The sequence below is a fragment of the Trachurus trachurus genome (genome assembly GCF_905171665.1).
Source record: "Trachurus trachurus genome assembly, chromosome: 9".
NCBI classification, from domain to species: domain Eukaryota; kingdom Metazoa; phylum Chordata; class Actinopteri; order Carangiformes; family Carangidae; genus Trachurus; species Trachurus trachurus.
In genome coordinates, this window is record NC_139895.1 from 5064692 (window position 1) to 5085504 (window position 20813).

The following is a 20813-nucleotide window of genomic DNA, read 5'->3' on the forward strand; positions in this document are numbered from 1 at the left end:
TTTATGTGAGAATATTCAAACCAGCATTAAATGAAAGGTTAAGGTGTCAGCTTTAACTAAACACATTTCAATGTCCACAGTTATATTCTAAAATCTATTTATTTATGAATAAAACCGTACTGCATGGGGTTGGTTGGCACAATGTAAAAATGAATGGATGAAGCAACCAATATAATAATAAATTGGATAATAATAATAAAAAAAATTTTAAAGAGAAAATATTCAATGAATATAGAATTTATTCTTAAATATAGCATATCACCTCTTTGTATTTTTATTTCTTTCCATCTCACTGTGTTTTAGATTTGCTGTGTGGGGTGGATGCAGATTATTTACATTAAGGCCTATATAGAATCATTGGAATTACAGTATTGGCATATGTAGGCTCACTGCATAAGTCATGTGCCCATTTCCTGCACTCGGTGCACTGAATTGTATGAAATTATGTTTAATCACATTTAATATATGTATACTGCATGTTGGGGTTGATTTGTGTGTGCCAACCAACCCCGACCAAAACAAACCCACTTTTGTGAATATATGATGTTGCCCAGGTAACATCACTCATCAAAGACTTTCAAGTTTCATATCAAATTGAAGCTGACTTCAATATCCAATATCTTTATCCAAAGCAATTTTATAACACTTTAAGTGCGGGGGGCAATGTTTTACTTTTGGTACTAAAAAACTGATATTTTGCCCTCAGCGAAAAAGTGAGTAATTTTCAGATGTTTTAACAAACTAGATAAGTGCAGCTCAAAAAGATGATCATTTTGATGTCACATTTGTGAGTCTGTGACCAACAGGAGGCCAGAAAACAGGGGCGTGCCAACCAACCCCTGTAGCCAACCAACCCCGGTCTCCCCTACTTGTTATCTTACAAAAGCACAATATGAGTAATTTCCATTTTAAAATTCAGTTAGTGTTGAATTTTGTCGATGAACTTTTCCCCTGGTTTAAAAGTTTTTATTCTAAAGTATTAATCAGCAAATGTTGAATGCTGTGAGTACTCACTCTCAGCAAAATCATGATGACATATAACATGTAATCTGACCTTTTATGTAATAAACTTAAACTGGTTAAATTGCTAAATCCGGTTTCTGTCATTCTGTCCCTGTCCTCATTGTTCAGTGTTTGGCTTCAGCATCAAGAACTTTGACAGAGAAAGCAGCTGTTGTTCTCTATGCTAATGATGCTGCTGCTGCACGCGCACACAACTCACGCGCTCTTCCCTGCGTGTCTAGGCCTCTGAGCGTGTCACCAGCAGGGATGACAAATGTCTTTACTATGCTATAACACACACACACACACACACACACACACACACACACACACACACACACATATAGCTTTATATCCACACATGTTTTGTTGTGTTTGGTACTTTGTTTCACTGTATTCTGATTCTTCAAGAAAAACGTTCACAGAGTAAAAATTGTAAATAAAATCTCTGATGGTCTAAGTATCTTTTCAAGTACCCCCTCTATCTCTCTATCTCAAGTATCCCCCTATCTCTCTATCTCTGTTCCTTCCTTCCTCTCCATCTCCTCTTGGATGCGTCAGGACGCGTGCCAAACCTCGGTGCGTAATGGACACTGATCCATCCTCTTCTTCTCTCCTCCGTTGTGTTCCCGACACGCTGGGATGTCTCGAGAGTCCAGAGAGGAGGAGGAGGAGAGAGAGAGAAAGAGCGATGACAATAAACCGTTTGAGTCACCATCCGAGGGGACGACACTCCCGCCAACTCGTAGACGGAGAGACGCAGTTGGTTGGTGTCCGTTACGCGCAGCGCACACAGGTCACCTCCGTGCGTCCTGGCGCATCCAGCACCGAGAGGAGGAGAGCGGAGGTGGAGCAGATCGGAGGAGTGAACCACTGTCTCCAGATGTTGTGTCGGTGCTCCGGTGTCTCGGTCTGTGGCTCCTCTCCGGCCGCTCGGTGCTGAATGCTGCGGCGCTGCTGCCTGGACCTCACCGAGCAGGTCTCCCTCTCACGGTAACCGTTTGTCTCTCGGTGCATCAGTGACACTTTAGGCTGTTTTTTCTTTTTTAACGTCAACATGTCGGGACAGAAACCGTCCCTGAAGAGCGGCGGTCGCTTCCAGGTGGATGTGGTGTCAGAATCCGGTTCTCCTTCCCCGGCCCCGGCCTCCTCAGCTCCACCGGCTCCAACCGATGGATCCAAACCGTCCGATGAGGGCAAAGGTCGGTCCAGGTCGGTGGGCTTCACGGATTCTGACATCGGCCAACCACCCGATGTCTACTACGAACCGGACACGGCGAAGAGCGACTCGGTCAGTCTGCACTCCACGGGCACGGGGCACACGCACATCTCCGACTCCCACTCCAACACCTACTACATGAGGACCTTCGGACACAACACCATCGACGCCGTCCCCAACATCGAGTTCTACCGGCAGACGGCGGCGCCTTTCGCGGAGAAGCTGACCAGACCGTCGCTGTCGGAGCTGCACGACGAGCTCGATAAAGTAACGACCTCATAACACGTTTTTCAGTATTCAATTCATATGACCTCATTCAGTAAAACCAATGAAAGTGACAGACTTTAGGATTCACACAGGCCAATGGGTGTTAAAGTTGCACTTAATATTATTAACTTTATTACCAGCAAGATGTATCTTATGTTATGTATAAAGAATAACATGAAGAAGCTATGAAATTACTACATTACACAGAGGCTCTTGTTATCAGGCACTTTATATCACATCAGGTGCAGAACTTCCTGTGTAGCTGAGCTCACTCCTCCACAGCAGAGGTTAATGGGCTCTTATGTGTTTTCATTTGTACAGCACAGTTCATACACTGGGGCTTTACAGGTTTACAATAGAACAACTTTTATTGCCAAGTCATTATTAAAGGCCTACTTCCAGGGAATCTACTCTTTACTAACTTTATTATCCCCAAACAGGCCATTTGTATTGCAGCATACAACTCAAACACTTGACTTGAGCATGAACAGGAACGAGAGATTGTTTTTTTTTAAAAAGTAAAAATATATGATAACAAGATATAAAGCCAAAACTGTGCACTATATGTACAGATATGAGCAAGTGGATCCAGCACAATATTGAAGCATAAGATAAGATAAAGATAAAATTGATACTAAATGACTCATTAAAATAGATTAAAAGGTTTTAAACAGTTGTTATAAGTTCCTTCTCCACCACCTGACACGAGTCACTTCATTCCAGTCGACAGAAAACATTCCCTTCACTCCCACCTGACGCTCTGATGACATCATCGGAGGCATGACCCCCAACACACACACATACACATACACACATACATACACTACAATGCTGCCTCTCATGACCCTGCACCCCCACCCTCCTTCATTCTCCCACTGCTCCATTACAACTAGGTAGCAGTCTCATAGATGGACATTGTACATTAACAGTTAAAGGATTCAGACAGTAGGAGGCTCGATGACGGATCCACTTGCTTCAAAGTGACGACTCATATTTTCAGCTCGTCACATTAGTTAAAGAACAACAATAACACACTTCCATTATTTTATAGAGCCAACATCAAAAAATAAACATCGTCATATCCACTCCCCAACCACAACAGCCAGTTTTATGAATGTGTCACAACATATTCTTTAGGAATTCTGATGACTGTACAGTATATTGTCCTGTATTTACATCCCATAACATTTCTAAGTTGATCAACTGGTCTTTGTTATTAACCACGTGTACAGGTTCATATCAGGATTTTCTGAGTAAGCAAAACCTTAAACAACCTTAAAGCTGAAGGTCTGCACTCTGCACTTATCAAATTGATTTAAAGAGAATTCATGAATGAAAATCAACTCTTATTTAAGTGTCAACAAATTAAAAATGCTTCTAATGAGAGCCAATTAATGTGTCAATGATTAATTAAAGGTTTTATGTCATAATTGAACACCAATAAAACTTCACTGATTTTTCAAGTGAATTCATAATGATCAACATTATAGTCTGTCTTTTATTTATTTACTAATCTCTGCTGTGATTGGCCGTCAGGAGCCGTTTGAGGATGGCCTGGCCAATGGAGAGGAGCCATCAGCAGCTGAGGAAGCGGCGGCGTTGGCGGCAAAAGAGGCGAAAGGAGGAATGGTCAAGTTTGGTTGGGTTAAAGGAGTTTTGGTGAGTATCTCTGTTAAGAATACTTCTCTGTTATTCAATATATTCAATGTGACCCACAAGGTTAACTGTGTGCGTGTTGCAGATCCGCTGCATGCTGAATATCTGGGGTGTGATGCTCTTCATCAGAATGTCCTGGATCGTCGGGCAGGCTGGAATCGGTGGGTACAAATCAATCAATCAGAGTAAAGACTTCTCAGTAGATAAACAACAACAAATCAGATGGAAAGATCCAAACCTACACTGGAAACACCTGATTAACTGAACTTATTAAAGTATTCAACTGCTCCAAAGCTTTAATTTCAGTGCCTGTGTTTTGTTGTCATGTGTTCATGTGTGACAGGCCTGACCATCGCCATCATCCTAATGGCCACTCTGGTCACCACCATCACCGGCCTCTCCACCTCCGCCATAGCAACCAACGGCTTTGTACGAGGAGGTGAGATAGAAAGAACCCAGTCAGGAGCTTTTATTTTGAAAATGGCTCCCAGTTGTGACCTGTAATGACCTCTGTTTGTATCGTTTGTCAGGGGGGGCCTACTACCTGATCTCCAGGAGTCTGGGGCCGGAGTTCGGAGGCTCCATCGGTCTGATCTTCGCCTTTGCCAACGCCGTGGCCGTGGCCATGTACGTGGTGGGCTTTGCCGAGACCGTGGTCGAGATGCTCAATGTGAGAAACACTCAGGTGGATCAATGGAACTGTTCATCTGTAGAACAACTAATAACACTGATTGATCCTGGTTATTGATCACAGGACGTCGACGCCCTGATGACCGATGAAGTGAACGACATTCGTATCGTTGGCACTCTGACCGTCATCCTGCTGCTGGGGATCTCTGTGGCCGGGATGGAGTGGGAAGCAAAGGTACGAAAACATAACATCAGGTCTCTGTAGGAGGTTAATGTGGCCCTGAAGCCTCCATCACACCAGAAGCATCAGGAGGTGTAGTCAAAGAGAGTCTCCATCAGCAATTGAAGGCCCAGTGGTATAGGAGAAGTTTGGTTTGTTTGTTGGTTGGTTGGTTGTTGGGTTGGGTTGTTTGTTTGTTTGTTTGTTTGTTTGTTTGTTTGTTTGTTTGTTTGTTTGTTTGTTTGTTTGTTTGTTTGGTTGGTTGGGTTGTTGGGTTGTTGAGTTGGGTTGAGTTGGTTGGTTGGTTGGGTTGGTTGGTTTGGTTGGTTGGTTGGTTGGTTGGGTTGTTTGTTTGTTTGTTTGGTTGGGTTGGTTGGTTGGGTTGGTTGGTTGGTTGGTTGGTTGCTGGTTGGGTTGTTGGGTTGGTTGGTTTGGTTGTTTGGTTGTTTGGTTGGGTTGAGTTGGTTGGTTGGTTTGGTTGTTTGGTTGGGTTGAGTTGGTTGGGTTGGTTGGTTTGTTGGTTGGTTGGTTGGTTGTTTGTTTGTTTGTTTGTTGAGTTGGTTGGTTTGGTTGTTTGGTTGGGTTGAGTTGGTTGGTTGGTTGGTTGGTTGGTTGGGTGGGTGGGTGGGCGGTTGGTTGGTTGGTTTGAAATATTAGATCAGTAGTTTATTTATACGTTCTTTTAATAATTCCTGTTTTTATTTATTACATTTCTTGTAACCTCCCAGATCCTCCACAGTTTGGTCAACTTTCTGTCTTGTTTCAACTTGTCTGTATCAGTGTGTCTCTAGTTACTTGCTTGAATCTGGTGATGAACTACTGATGAACTCACCTACAGCTTTTTATTCTATTTTAAAGTAATAATATCACTCTGCCCTCTGTCCTTCTTCTCTTCCTCCGTCCATCAGGCTCAGATCGTCCTCCTCATCATCCTGCTTGCAGCCATCGTCAACTACTTCATAGGAACCTTCATGCCGTCAGAAAGCAAAGAGCCCAAAGGGTTCTTTGGTTACCACTGTCAGTCTTTGTTGTTTATTTATGGTACTGTTCTTACTGAATTTGAATCAAAGCTCCAGTCAACACACTTGTCTGTCTCCGGCTCTTTACAGCGGCCATATTCTTAGAGAACCTGGGTCCAGACTTCAGAGAAGAAGAGACCTTCTTCTCCATGTTTGCCATCTTCTTCCCAGCAGCCACTGGGATCCTGGCCGGAGCCAACATCTCTGGAGACCTGACGGTATGAATGACCCTGAAGGCCTCACTGTGTTGTGCATTCATGTGACGTTCAATTGTCTCAGCTAATGTGGGAATTGGGACCTGTTGTGTTAGATGTACAGTCCCTGATTGGTTAGGATGAACATCAGAGGAAGGCAACGTCCTGTAGCTCTGAGTCGACTCTCACTGTGTTTCTGTCTTCAGGATCCTCAGTCGGCGATCCCTAAAGGAACCCTGCTGGCCATCCTCATCACTGGAATCACCTATGTGGCCGTGACCATCTCTACAGGTGAGTGTTCATGTTTCAGACCGAACATGAGCTGTAACTTTGACCAGGAATTAGATATAAAAACTGTAAACAAGGCCTCGGTCGAGCTGCTCTGTGGAGACGAGAACAAACCAAACACAGAAACAGTGAGTGTGGTTGATGTCGTTCTCGTCCTCTGACAGGATCGTGTATCGTGAGAGATGCGACCGGCGACCACAACGACACGGTGAGCGACACGGTGAACTGCACGGACGCCGCCTGCACGCTGGGCTACGACTTCTCCATCTGTAAAGAGGGCGGCTGTCAGTACGGACTCATCAACGACTTCCAGGTAACGCAGCTCCGCTCAGGCCGACCTTTGATAATCGGTTATTGATTAGTGTCTGAGGAAAGGTGATGGGAGATGGATCTGAGATTGATCTTTAGAGTATTTATTTATAATAGAAGGATGTCTGTGTTTCACTTTGATCTCAGAGAAACATTTTATTCATTTTGCATTTAAAGGGACAACGAGGAGTTTTGGAAAAGCGAAGCGTTTTCACACTACATTTATGAGCCTCCGCGCGCACCGTGAAATTCTTTGACCGGCGCAAGACAGACTCATGTTTTCATTCATCAAGAATTAAAGTCAGAGGTTGGAAGACGATCACATACCGTCGTAGTTCCAACCATAAACGGCGATTCGGCGGAGTTATTCTCATGACTCGGCTCGACCAGCATTTCCGCCACCACTAATAATAACAAAATAACGATAGAGACAAAACGATATATTTATCGAAAATGGGCCCATTAACAAGTGTGGGTAGCGTAGATTCATCCACATTAACGTGATACTTTTTTATAACCAAATAGAAACTCCTCGTTGTCCCTTTAACACCTACTAAATGACAAAATATGATAAACGTTCTTGATTGATGGATCAGTATTGACAGTGATCATTCAGATTGATCAGACCTGCTCCAGTGGTCCGATCAAATTAAATCAGTGAGTTTTAAACAAAAAGATAAAAGCTTAGATCAATCTATTCGGTTCGGTTCGTCTGTGCTGTGAGTTGTTATTGATAAATAATTCAACAGTTTTCACTGTAGTTTCTGAGACTTTGGTTTGTTGTTGCCTGTTGTTGATCTGGGCAGGAATGCGTTTGTCAAACCTGAGTTTGTTTTAGCAGTTCATGTGACTCCTGACAACACTGGTGCAGGATCTGAAGAAGGGAGTTTTTAATTTTAATGTTTGGAAGCTGCAGGTTTTTACTGTTGGTGTTAAACAGCTGTGATCAGATCAGACAGAGATGAACAGATGTATTGATGTTTGTATATTTGACGAAGGATTCAAACTGTCTGTTCATCTGTGACGTGGACACGATGATGATTCAGGATGTCGAGGAGTTTATTGTCACCACAGGAATCTGTTACATAAACACACACACACACACACACACACACACACACACACACACACACACACACACACAATGACAGAGTGTGTGACGTGTATCAAAGCACCCACAGCTACACACACACACACACACTGACAGTGACGCCACATTATGATACAACATCGCCCTGTTTGCTGTCACACACACATGAACAGAACAATGACCATGAAATAATTCTGATAAATTTATATAAAACTAATACTAATGTTTAGTAACTGTTATTATAAACTTGTGCTCTCACTTTATTTGAGATTTGTGTACAATAGTATTTTAGTTTAAATTAACTCAAAGTCTCAGGATATTTGGTTTCCAATCATCCAGTCAATATTGATTTTCTATTGACAGAGTTTCTACTTTCTAACTGTGAAAAAGGCTCGATCCTGTTTCTCTGCCTGTGGTTGTAGATGGCTTCAGTGTGTGTGTGTGTGTGTGTGTGTGTGTGTGTGTGTGTGTGTGTGTGTGTGTGTGTGTGTGTGTGTGTGTGTGTGTGCGCGTGTGTGTGTGTGTGAAACAAAGCAGCAGCAGTGATAATAGAAACTGTTGTTTTGAGTCACAAGATTCTCGCTGGAGACGGAGCTGAATGAGAGCATTGACAACAACCACCTACACACACACACACACACACACACACACACACACACACACACACACACACACACACACATACGTACACACACACAGCTCACTGACACTGATATCTCTGACATGCTGCTGCACATCTCATTTGTTTCTTTTGTTTTATTTTATTTTAACTTGTTACATCCATGATTAACCTTCGTCTTGTCTTAGCCTTCTACTGCCATCTATGCAGTTTTGGTCAGTTTTGTTTCAAATCAGCTGTAAAATACACTAAAAACATTTTTTTTTCATCCAATCTGTTTTTCTTCTCTTGGTTACATTGTTAGGCTTCCTTATCCATGAAAATATTGGTTTTAATATTTTTTGGTGTGGGTCTCTGGACCTTTTTTTGTCAGTATACCTTGTCTTCAATTGAACCTTCCTCTAGTTAGCTTTCTGCTACCATCTATGGTGATTTAGAGACAGTAAATCAGCTGTAAAACACAGTAAAAACAATTATTTATCATCCCATTTGTTTCTCATCTCTTGGTTACGTTGTTAGGCTTCTTTATCCATGAAAAAGTTGGTTTTGCACTTATGATTTCAACTCTAATTGTTGTTCTTTTCGTAATAATCGGGGCAAAATTGACCCTAACACCACAAATGTCATAATTTTAACCAGAGAATTTTAGAATTTTGTGCAAAAAAATGTTTTATTTTGTTTAAATAGAGGTTCCTGACAAGGTCAAACAGCCTTGATGTTATAAACAAATTCATGTGGTACTTTTATGCTTTTAAAACCTGAAAATGGGTCAGTGGTGACCTGAACACAAGAGGAAGGTTAAAACCTCATGTTCAAGTGTGTGTGTGTGTGTGTGTGTGTGTGTGTGTGATGACTCTAACCTGTGTGTGTTTCCTCTGCAGCGTCTCCAGCTCCTTCAGTACTAACGACTAACAGACGGTCGGTGACGTCAGGAGGTAACAAGGTTGTTATAGCAGCAGTTTGTTAGTTTGACTGTGAGTTTGTGAACGTGCTGCTGTCAGGCTGCGTTCACAGGCTGCACGTTCCCTTTGGTTCTCTACATCCAGAGGTTTATGAACTGAACATCTGGACCCACAGATGACCAGCCATAGTCTGGACATAACTCTTAACACATGAGATTCACAAACTGCATTGTTAACAAAATTAATAAACTGAAAACTTAGAGTCAGAAAAACAGGATTCATTTATTTATATATTTGTCTATTTCTTCATTATCTTTCTAAATGACAGGTTATGAATGACAGCAGCTCTTTACAAACCACATACGTTGTAATTGTAATTGTGAACCTGAATGAGTCTAAGTTGTGTGTTTGTTGTGTGTATGTGTTGTTGTCCAGGTGATGAGTCTGGTGTCGGGCTTCGGGCCGCTCATCACAGCTGGGATCTTCTCGGCCACTCTGTCCTCGGCTCTGGCCTCGTTGGTCAGCGCTCCCAAAGTCTTCCAGGTCAGAAACCAAAGAGCAACACACTCTGTTTGATCGGATTGTACACAACAATGACAACTGCACAACTTCTCATAATATCTACAAACAGGAACTGGAAACACACTCAGCTACTGAAGGAGAAATGAATCTGAACTTGATGGTCGTTGTTGTTTCAGAGCTGAAGGGCGAACTTTCAGTCTCAGCTTTTAAACCAAAGCAGCTACATGTCACTTTCCCAAATCAATCAGTATAATAATTTTTAGTTTAAAGGTTTAAAACTTCACCAAAGCTTCACTCACTTTCCTTTGTTTGTCACAGTTTCGCTTGAGTTAATCACAGTAACTTCACTGTAGATACTTGTGTGATGATGTGTGAGTCAGAGGTCAGAGTTTTTATTAAACTTAGAGCATAAAAGTTTCACTTCACTGTCTGGCAGGCTGAACTAATCAAACCCCTGAAACATGAAGATCCACACATTATCTAAAGGTGGTGCGACCCCTGCTGGGCATAACCATGAACATCTGGAATGTGATCTAGTATATTCACTAAAACATGTGGCTGAAAGTAAAGAAGGAACCAGTCAGTGAACCTGAACTACTGCTGAGAAAAGAGTAGATTATCATTGATATTATTATGATAGATAGATAGATAGATAGATAGATAGATAGATAGATAGATAGATAGATAGATAGATAGATAGATAGATAGATGGATAGATGGATAGATAGATGGATAGATGGATAGATGGATAGATGGATAGATAGATAGATAGATAGATAGATAGATAGATAGATAGATAGATAGATAGATAGATAGATAGATAGATAGATAGATAGATAGATAGATAGATGGATTATTTGTAGATCAAACCTGGATGATGTAGAATCAATGTCAGTAAAACACAGACTGTAGCTTTTCATCCCAAATTGAAGGTTTTAAAGACAGATTTATGTCTCCAAACAAATTAATCAATCAATGATCAACTTAAATCAATCAATGAATCAATGAGTCAATAGATAGATGAATGACGGTCTTGTGGTTCCAGGCTCTGTGTAAAGACAACATCTATCCAGGCCTCGGTGTCTTTGCGAAGGGTTATGGGAAGAACAACGAGCCTCTGCGTGGCTACGTCCTGACCTTCTGCATCGGCCTGGCCTTCATCCTCATTGGTAGGAGGCTGAACGCATCACATATATACGTATATACGCAAGTTTCAACCCCAAAACCAGAACCAGAACCAGAACCAGAACCAGAACCAGAACCAGAACCAGAACCAGAACCAACCACCGGTCTTCTTGACTCTTGATTATTTTTCTCTGTCGTTAGCTGAACTCAACATCATCGCTCCGATCATCTCCAACTTCTTCCTGGCCTCCTACGCCCTCATCAACTTCTCCGTCTTCCACGCCTCCCTCGCCAACTCTCCAGGTAAACTCTGACCTCACAGGTCGACAGCTCCATCTGCTGAAGCCTGAGGATCAGATATTATAGACTCTGGTCGATTTCATTGATTTTAAAAAGACTTGAAACTAATTTAATTCCACCAGAAATGTATTTCTTCAAGAAAATTGAGAGTTTCACCCAGGACCTGTCTCGAGTCTCTAAGTTGTCTTTGGTTATCAGGGTATAACCTCAATATTATTGTGAATGCATTGTTAATTTACACTTTCTTATAAGATTAAAGGGATTTCAACATTTTGGCAAATTGGCCCATTGCCATAATCCCTATAGTCATAGCAGTAGGTTCGTTACCTTTGATTGTCGGTGCAAGCTGTTTTTAGAACGGCGGAGCAGAGCCGTGAGCTGCTCAGAGCTACGCTACGGAGGCTCATTATGGGATTTCTTGGTTTCCCTCATCATCAAACTCATCAAATACACAATCCAACAACTCCACAACGCTCTGGTGGACAAGTTGTGACCTGCACATTCACCACGCTATGAGATAATAACACAACGTTACCAGACAGAGTTGTTTTAGAGGTAAATACAGAGACTGCTTGATGAAAAACTGTCCCTGAAGGCAACGTGCATGAGCGGTTTTGCATGAATTTCCCTCTAAAACAACTCTGTCTGGTAACGTTCTGTTATTATCTCATAGCGTGGTGAATGTGCAGGTCACAACTTGTCCACCAGAGCGTTGTGGAGTTGTTGGATTGTGTATTTGATGAGTTTGATGAGGGAAACCAAACTCTGCCTATCCTCATTGACTTCTTCCAGTTGACAAACAGATGTTTCAGCAGCTGTTTGAGCTTCACTCTCCTCTCTCACCACAGGGTGGCGCCCCAGCTTCAAATACTACAACATGTGGGTGTCTCTGGCGGGGGCGATCCTCTGCTGCGTCGTCATGTTCGTCATCAACTGGTGGGCGGCGCTGGTCACTCTGCTCATCGTCCTCGCCCTCTACATCTACGTCAGCTACAAGAAACCCGGTCAGAAACAACTTTTTGATTAATCAAAAATCCGAGAAACAAGTTTTGTGGAGAACAGTCTGACGATGCTCTCCAGCAAGTTTGGTGACAATTGAGCAAAAAGCGTGGGAGGAGATACATTTAAAGTTACATTAAACAAAACATTAAAGGTTTTACAGTTATTGAGTGATGGACTTCATAATTTGTATTGAGTCTAAATGAACAAAAGTTTCAGCAGTATCTAGGCTACATTGTCGTGAAGTTTCAAAACTGTAGCATCTACCGTTGGTTTGGTAGGAATTTTTAAAGTTTTTACATTTAAACGCTTATTGATGTCCTTGGAGTTGAGTAAATCTGGCATGGGGTCGAACATTTCTGTAAAGTTTGATGAGTTTTCTCCCATGGGAAGTAGGATTTCCTTGGAAGAAGAAAGAAAGAAAGAATTCCTAGGAATACAATAGGGTCACAACTTCTCTGCCCCTGCTTAGCAGCCCGGACCCTAATAATAATGTTAAAACAATAAAAGCACTAAAACAAGAGCAGAGTCTCATGCTGAGTTGAAAGGCAAGGAATAAAAGAACACACCCAGACCTTCACAGGGTTCTTACGGATCCTTAAAAAGTCTTAAAAGGCATTGAATTCATTAATCTAAAAACAAGGCCTCAATTGGCATTAAAATGTCTTAAATCAATTTTTCAAAAGTCTTATAAATGTTAACACTTGGTAAGTGGGATTTTATGGTTGTAATTAGTCTCAAATCTCAAAATAATTGGTTACATTCCGACATAGAGAAGTTAGTGGCGGCTGTCAACGCTAAATTTCTCACCGCCACCAGCTCCCGAGTCAGTGTTTTTTTTTTCTTTCTGGACTTTTTATGCATTTATTTTGAAAGGACAGCTGGAAAGAGACACAATCCAATGTTCATGTAGCAGTCACTTTACCTTGAAAGTGGGTCAAATTGTCCCTAACCCTATCTATGTAATTGATGTGGTGTTTTTTTTTTTTTTCTGCATTTGTGTTTATTATGAAGTCGGTCTTAAATTTGATTTCAAGTGGCTTTTAAAAAGTCTTAAATTTAACATGGCTTAAGCTATAGGAACCCTGCTTCAGGCCCAACGAGTCCTAAGTCTCCAGAGTTAGAAACCACTTCGTCCTCTGATGACTGAATGTGTCTGTGCCGTGTCTCTGCAGATGTGAACTGGGGTTCGTCCACTCAGGCTCTGATCTACAACCAGGCTCTGACCCACTGTCTGAACCTCACGGGGGTCGAGGACCACGTCAAGAACTTCAGGTACAGAAGCGTCGTTGATGTTTTCAGATCAAAGTTTCCTGTAGAAACGTGAAGCTAAAGTTCGGAGCGCTGCTGCTGCTGTTTCTGTTTCCTCAGGCCTCAGTGTTTGGTTCTGACCGGGTATCCAAACTCTCGACCGGCGCTGCTGCATCTCATCCACTCCTTCACCAAGAACATCGGCCTCATGGTCTGTGGTCACGTCAAGACAGTACGTACAGTACACACCCACACCGGCACCGGCGCGGCATCAGACCTGGGATCATTTCATCACCTCGTCATCACCCGTGACCTGTGACCTTTGACCTTTGACCCCGCCCCCCTTCATGCAGGTTTCCCGTCGGCCAAACTTCAAGGAGCTGTTCCAGGATCACGCTCGCTCTCAGCGCTGGCTCCACGAGAAACGGTTCAAAGCCTTTTACACGCCGGTGTTCGCCGACAACCTGAGACACGGGACGCAGTTCCTGCTGCAGGTACGACGCAACACAGACACCGAGACACAGAGACACAGAGACATAGAGACATAGAGACAGGAGCTAGAGCTGGTCTTTGATTTAGATTTTCTAGGCAAGGCAGCTCAATGTGCTTTAGATAAAAACAAAACATTCAACAAAATTGAACCAAAATTGGAAACATTAAACAAAGGCTACAATTAAAAGCAAGAAAAAAGAATAAAAGACAGAAAGTACAGATAATTATACTAAAATAGAGCATAAAAAATGAGTTTGCAGCATGAAATATTGATTTGTATTAAAACAACTAAGAGGACTTACAGTGCAAATCAAAGATTAAGCTTTAAAGTTTAACCCTGTAAAACTTGAACCATGAAATAATTGTCAGAAAATTAATTAAAACATTTTTAAACTGGACCCTTTTGGACCTTCTGACAAATAATTTAAAAAAAAATTTGCTGATTGAAAATCAGATTTGCATAGAAAATGATCTTACATACCTATTGTATCTATTTAACTATTCCTATTGAAGTTTCAGTAACAATTTTTAAGTTTTTCTTACCGTAACTTTTTCAAAATTGGCAAAAATATCCATGAGAAAACAGATTTGTGTCACTGACTGACAGCGGCCATATTGGATGTCCTAAGTGCCGGTGCATGAATAACTGCCCCCTGGTGGATTATCTGATCATTGCATGTATCTGATTGTATACATTAGGTTTTTCAGGAAAAACAAAAATCACAGTGAGGATGTAGAGGTCTGAAAAACTCACTCACTTTCATGTATCACATTTGATACTAGTGGCAATATAGGGTTAAACATATTTCTCTTTTCATGTTGAGCTCTTTTAAACTGGATTTAATGTTGTAATGAATGCCTCTCCGTGTCCTCTGGTCTTCAGTCGGTGGGTCTGGGTCGTCTGAAGCCCAACACACTGGTCATGGGCTTCAAGAACAACTGGAGCGACGGAGACATGAGGGACGTGGAGATTTACATCAACACCATACAGTAAGAAACCAAGGAAGTTTGTGTTACTATCAAACCATTGTTTTATCTTATCTCGTATCATCACCATTGAGGAGAAGTCTTCATTGACAATGGCATCAAGCAAATTCACTGTAGCACAACTAAAAAAAACACAAACCAATATGAGCTAAAAACAAGAAATAATTAAAATAAAATTAGGAAAAAATAAAACCATGAATAAAAGAGACAAATTGTACAAGTGGAGTTTAGTTTAGTTTAGTTTATTAGTTTATTAAGGGACAGTGTGCAATTACATTAATCATTTGCAGAAAAAAAATGAGGAGATGGTTGCACCAGATTTAGCTCACAGCTAATTTCCATCTGTAGTACCTACACATTACATAAAAAATGATAAAATACACAGATACACAGAACACAAGCTACTATACAAAGGTGATACATAGAATGACACAATTAGACAATAGACAACAATTATTATGTATTAGACAATATAGAAACATGTATGAGGTAGGCAAAGTGCAGAGTGCTCATAGCAGCAAGATGTTGATTGTTAAAAACAGTTACAATCGAGTAAGACAATGAGAATGAGAGAAGACTTGTGAACAGCTGTAGTGGAGTTAAAAATTCAGATTTTAAGACCATTTGCAGTTTATTTCAAGGTCGTGGTGCATTATAAGAGAAAGACATTTGACCTATTTCAGTTTGGACAAATGGAGAATAGACAGAGCAGCAAACAATTCTGTGAATGGGTACCAATACTTTGTGATTTCTGGGTTTAGAGAGGTGATATATACAGAGGCACAAGGGTTTATAGATGAATAAAAACCGATGCTGCTTTGCTCACAGAGAGACTGAAGGATCCAGTTGTCTTGATTCTGTATGATTCATGTTCTGTTGTGTTTTTATTCTGCAGCGACGCCTTCGACCTGCAGTTCGGGGCGGTGATCCTCCGCCTGCAGGACGGACTGGACGTCTCTCACATCCAGGGACAAGGTGCGTCCGTCTTTTTGTTTTTCTTCTTTTTTTTTCATGAGCAAATCTCCATTTTTCTGTTTACTGTACGTCCTGTTGTATGTGTCCGTGTCTTCGTGTGTCTCTGTGCAGACGAGCTGCAGTCGTCCCAGGAGAAGCCGCCGCTCGGCAGCAAAGACGTGGTGATCTCCGTGACTCCGGCCAAAGACTCGGACTCGGACTCGTTTCCCTCGAAGACGACGAGCAGCCAGAGCAGCCCGCTCATCATGAGAGGTAGAAAAACGTTGCTACAGTAACAAAACATAACGTGAGGCCTCATTTTATCATCACGGCCCCACGCCTATGGACCCGACTGCCTGAAGACCTGAGGAGAGCAGAGAATCTGGACATTAAAAGCAAACTGAAGACCTACCTTTTTAGCCTTGCTTTTAACTGATTCTTATTATTTTATTGTTATAAAACATTTAGATAGATAGATAGATAGATAGATAGATAGATAGATAGATAGATAGATAGATAGATAGATAGATAGATAGATAGATAGATAGATAGATAGATAGATAGATAGATAGATAGATAGAGAGCAGAGAGGAGATCTACAAAACGTATTAAAAATCATCTGTTGCTGTGTGTGTGTGTGTGTGTGTGTGTGTGTGTGTGTGTGTGTGTGTGTGTGTGTGTGTGTGTGTGTGTGTGTCTGCAGAAACCAAGTCTCCTCTGAGTCTGAGCGACCAGCGCCTCCTAGAGTCCAGTCAGCAGTTCAAGAAGAAACAGGGCAAAGGAACCATCGATGTGTGGTGGCTGTTTGATGACGGAGGTCAGTGACGATGACGACTTATTTTTGTATATTTTACTCATTTTTCTCCCATCTGTTGTTTTTCATTTATTTACTTATTTGTAGGACAGGACACCTTTGTTACTTATATTACAAAATAATGAAGCATTGCATAAATAAACCAAAGATGGATGTATTTTTTATATACTGTCTGCTTCACAATATAAATATTTGAAACGAAGAATCAGAATCTCTGAACGACACGAGACCAAAAGATACAGAGACGATTCTTTCTGTTTATTTCATGTCAGGAAACGGTCTGTCATTATAATTATGACGTGGTTTTATATCTACATGCAGTAACCTATTTGTGATCTGTATTTCTTAAATGATATGTTTATATATACACACCCTTTTGAAAAAATATTGCAAACAAACAAACCCTATTCTAACAGCCTCCAATAATGATTTCCAAGTGTTTAAACGAGCACAAAGTGTTTCACACAGACAAAAAATGGAGATATGAAACATAGTAGGATGAGAACACACGCTAAGACCAAAATAAAACACAATGTAGTCAGGCTCAAATTGTGTAGTCTTACTCAACCTTGTGTTTATATTATTGGATATTAATTTGAACAATTATCAAAATACAAGAACGAACATGACCGTGTGTGTGTGTGTGTGTGTGTGTGTGTGTGTGTGTGTGTGTGTGTGTGTGTGTGTGTGTGTGTGTGTGTGTGTGTGTGTGTGTGTGTGTGTGTGTGTGTGTGTGTGTGTGTGTGTGCAGGTCTGACCCTGTTGATCCCCTACCTGTTGACCAACAGGAGTAAATGGGGCGACTGCAGGATCCGCGTCTTCATCGGCGGGAAAATCAACCGGATCGACCACGACCGCCGAGTGTGAGACGGAGTTCAGCCTCCACTCAACAGAGATACACAGTTATTATAGAGTTATAGAGTGTAGTTACAGTTACAGTTACTGTTAGTTTAGTTACAGTTACAGTTAATATGTTATAGTTAGTTTAGTATAGAGTCTTTCCTGTGAGTCAAACATCTGTGACGTGTCTTTGTGTCTTTGTCCCTCTGTCCCGTCAGCATGGCGACGCTGCTCAGCAGGTTCAGAATCGACTTCTCTGACATCAACGTCCTCGGAGACATAAACACCAAACCCAAGAAACACAAGTAGGACACACACACACACACACACACACACACACACACACACACACACACACACACACACACACACACACACACAGCTGGTTTAATCAGGATTGAAGCAGACAAACAAACAAACAAAAATCTGTATTAAAAAAAGGATGTTTTGGCAGCACTGATTATTATTTTTATTTATTTGTTTTACTTTTTTTTGTTTGAAAAAACAACTATAGTTTAAACTAACTAAAAACTGACTAAGAAGTTTTTTTTCCTTTATAAGCATTTTTTAAGATGACAGAATAATCGGTAATCGTTAATTATGTGATAATTTCAAGAAATAGCCTAGAAATAACGGTCGGTTCCATAGTAATGTTGGGTTTTCCATAAAGGCCAAAGGTCACACATGCTTTTCATACTTTGAATTTTTTGGGAAGGGCCAGATTTTTTCTCCAGCAAGTCCTTGAAATTGACCGATATTTCTGGGCTATTTCTACTCAACCAATCGTTATTTCTTGGCTACATTTCTCGACATTACTATGAAATTGACCGTTATTTCTAGACTATCTCTAGACATTATGATGCAATTAATTGTTATTTCTTTACATTATTTATCACGTAAAGTGTTACTGAATAATCATGTTAAAAATAACAGGAATAAAGCGACAGTCTCATGTCATTTAAAGGGACAACGAGGAGTTTCTATTTGGTTATAAAAAAGTCTCACGTTAATGTGGATGAATCTCCGTTACCACTTGTTAATGGGCCCATTTTCTATAAATATATGGTTTTGTCTCTATGGTTATTTTGTTATTATTAGTGGTGGTGGAAATGCTGGTTGAGCCGACCAGCGTTTCTTTACTTTCGGTTTCGTGGCGAGTCATGAGAATAACGCCGCCGAATCGCCGTTTATGGTGGGAACTACGACGGTATGTGATCGTCTTCGAACCTCTGACTTTAATTCTTGATGAATGAAAACATGAGTCTGTCTTGCACCGGTCAAAGAATTTCACGGTGCGGAGGCTCATAAATGTAGTGTGAAAACGCTTCGCTTTTCCAAAACTCCTTGTTGTCCCTTTAACAAAGAAAAATTGTAAAAGAAAAGAAAAAAAAGTTTCTAATTATACAGTTTTTCCATTTTAGACAGATTTTTAACATTTTCTGACGCTTCACCAGTTCAGAGTCAAACATCATTCAGACTGTGTGTGTGTGTGTGTGTGTGTGTGTGTGTGTGCGCGCGCGTGTGTGTGTGTGTGTGTGCAGTAAGCTAACCTTCAAGGAGCTGATCGAGCCGTACCGGCTGAAGGAGGACGACATGGAGCAGGAGGCGGCGGAGAGGCTGAAGGCCCAGGAGCCGTGGAGGATCACCGACAACGAGCTGGAGCTCTACAGGGCCAAGGTCCGACCTGTGTGTGTGTTAATGTGCTGTTTGTCGGTGTGAAAACCTTCTGTTTATATTTATACGTGTGTGTGTGTGTGACTTTCAGACGAACCGTCAGATCCGACTGAACGAGCTGATGAAGGAACATTCGATCAACGCCAAACTGATCGTCATGTAAGAAACTCTGGTTTTTATCAAGAAGCAGAAGGTCAAAGGTCATCTAGACTTCACTTTATCAATCACTCATTATTAGTTACTTAGTTAGTTTATGGTCATGTACATTCAAGGTACTACAGTACAGTTCAATGCAATGAAAAGCTCTTCAACCCTCAACACAATAAAGAATTTATTAAAAATTAATAAATAAATAATCATAAAATAGTTAGACAGCATTCAATAAACAAAAAAAAATACAAAAAGAGTAAAATATATATATATTACCGGTAGTCAGTTATCAAAGTGACAACAACAATAGTTTATCTTAAAGCACTCTCTAAGATCAATCATCTGTTGATCATTATTCATCATTTATAACTGATTAGTCTGTGATTTATAAACAGATGTTCAATAAGATCTAATCTATAATCAATCATCTCTGATCAGATCTGATGACATACTATATCTATAACTGATGTAATACTTTATTTATAAATAATAAATTCTCATTCATAAAATATGAGAACACATTATAAATACGATTAAACATTTAGAGCTGTTATAAATTACAGACTGGTCAGTATCAGTGTTGGTAGAATCATTTTATTAATGATGGATCAATAATGTTGAACTTTATGTGTGTGTTGTTGGGTAACACTTTATAATAAGTACACACTATTAAGCATTAGTTAAACTTTAAAAACTGAATTCATCATTTATAACACAATAAACTATTAGTATGTAGTTTATAAACACATAATTGATAAGCACCAACTGTGTTTATAAACTACATACTAATGAGTATTCATGTGTTATAAATGATGAATTCAGTTTTTATTAATAGTGTGTATTTATTATAAAGGGTTGTTACACTAAAATTTAATCGACTTTTCAAACCAAAGTAACAAAATGTTTCACATGAGTCACAAAAAAAAAACGACCACAATGAAAAGAAAGATTGATTATTATTATGTTATTATAAAACACACATGAGACATCACATCACGCATGTTGCCGTGGTAACGCTGTGGCCCCCTCCCTCTCTGCAGGAGCATGCCTCTGGCCCGTAAAGGCACCGTGTCCAGCGCTCTCTACATGTGTTGGATGGAGACGCTGACCAGAGATCTGCCGCCGCTGCTGCTGGTCCGAGGAAACCACCAGAGCGTCCTCACCTTCTACTCCTCACACACACACACACACACACACACACACACACACACACACACACACACACACACACACACACGGCGTCTCTGACAGATGTGAATCTTCCAGCTGTGAACAGGAGCGAGTTTAACG

The 20813-nt window shown here is 40.8% G+C and overlaps 1 protein-coding gene across 1 annotated transcript; it reads left to right on the forward strand.

Moving 5' to 3' along the window:
- Positions 1-1975: 1975 nt before the first annotated feature.
- LOC310991893 (solute carrier family 12 member 2-like) lies at positions 1976-20771 on the forward strand (the record flags this gene model as incomplete). The annotated part of the gene is made up of 26 exons (XM_083979824.1): positions 1976-2488; positions 4025-4147; positions 4230-4305; positions 4488-4583; positions 4675-4814; positions 4899-5009; positions 5903-6011; positions 6104-6231; positions 6414-6498; positions 6660-6808; positions 9851-9958; positions 10983-11106; positions 11264-11365; positions 12211-12366; positions 13537-13636; positions 13733-13844; positions 13966-14106; positions 14988-15094; positions 15987-16066; positions 16178-16318; positions 16749-16862; positions 17611-17722; positions 17918-18004; positions 19241-19376; positions 19465-19532; positions 20564-20771. The coding sequence occupies exons 1-26, from the start codon at positions 2060-2062 to the stop codon at positions 20769-20771; spliced, it is 3342 nt and encodes a 1113-aa protein (XP_083835950.1). The 5' UTR covers positions 1976-2059.
- Positions 20772-20813: the final 42 nt, after the last annotated feature.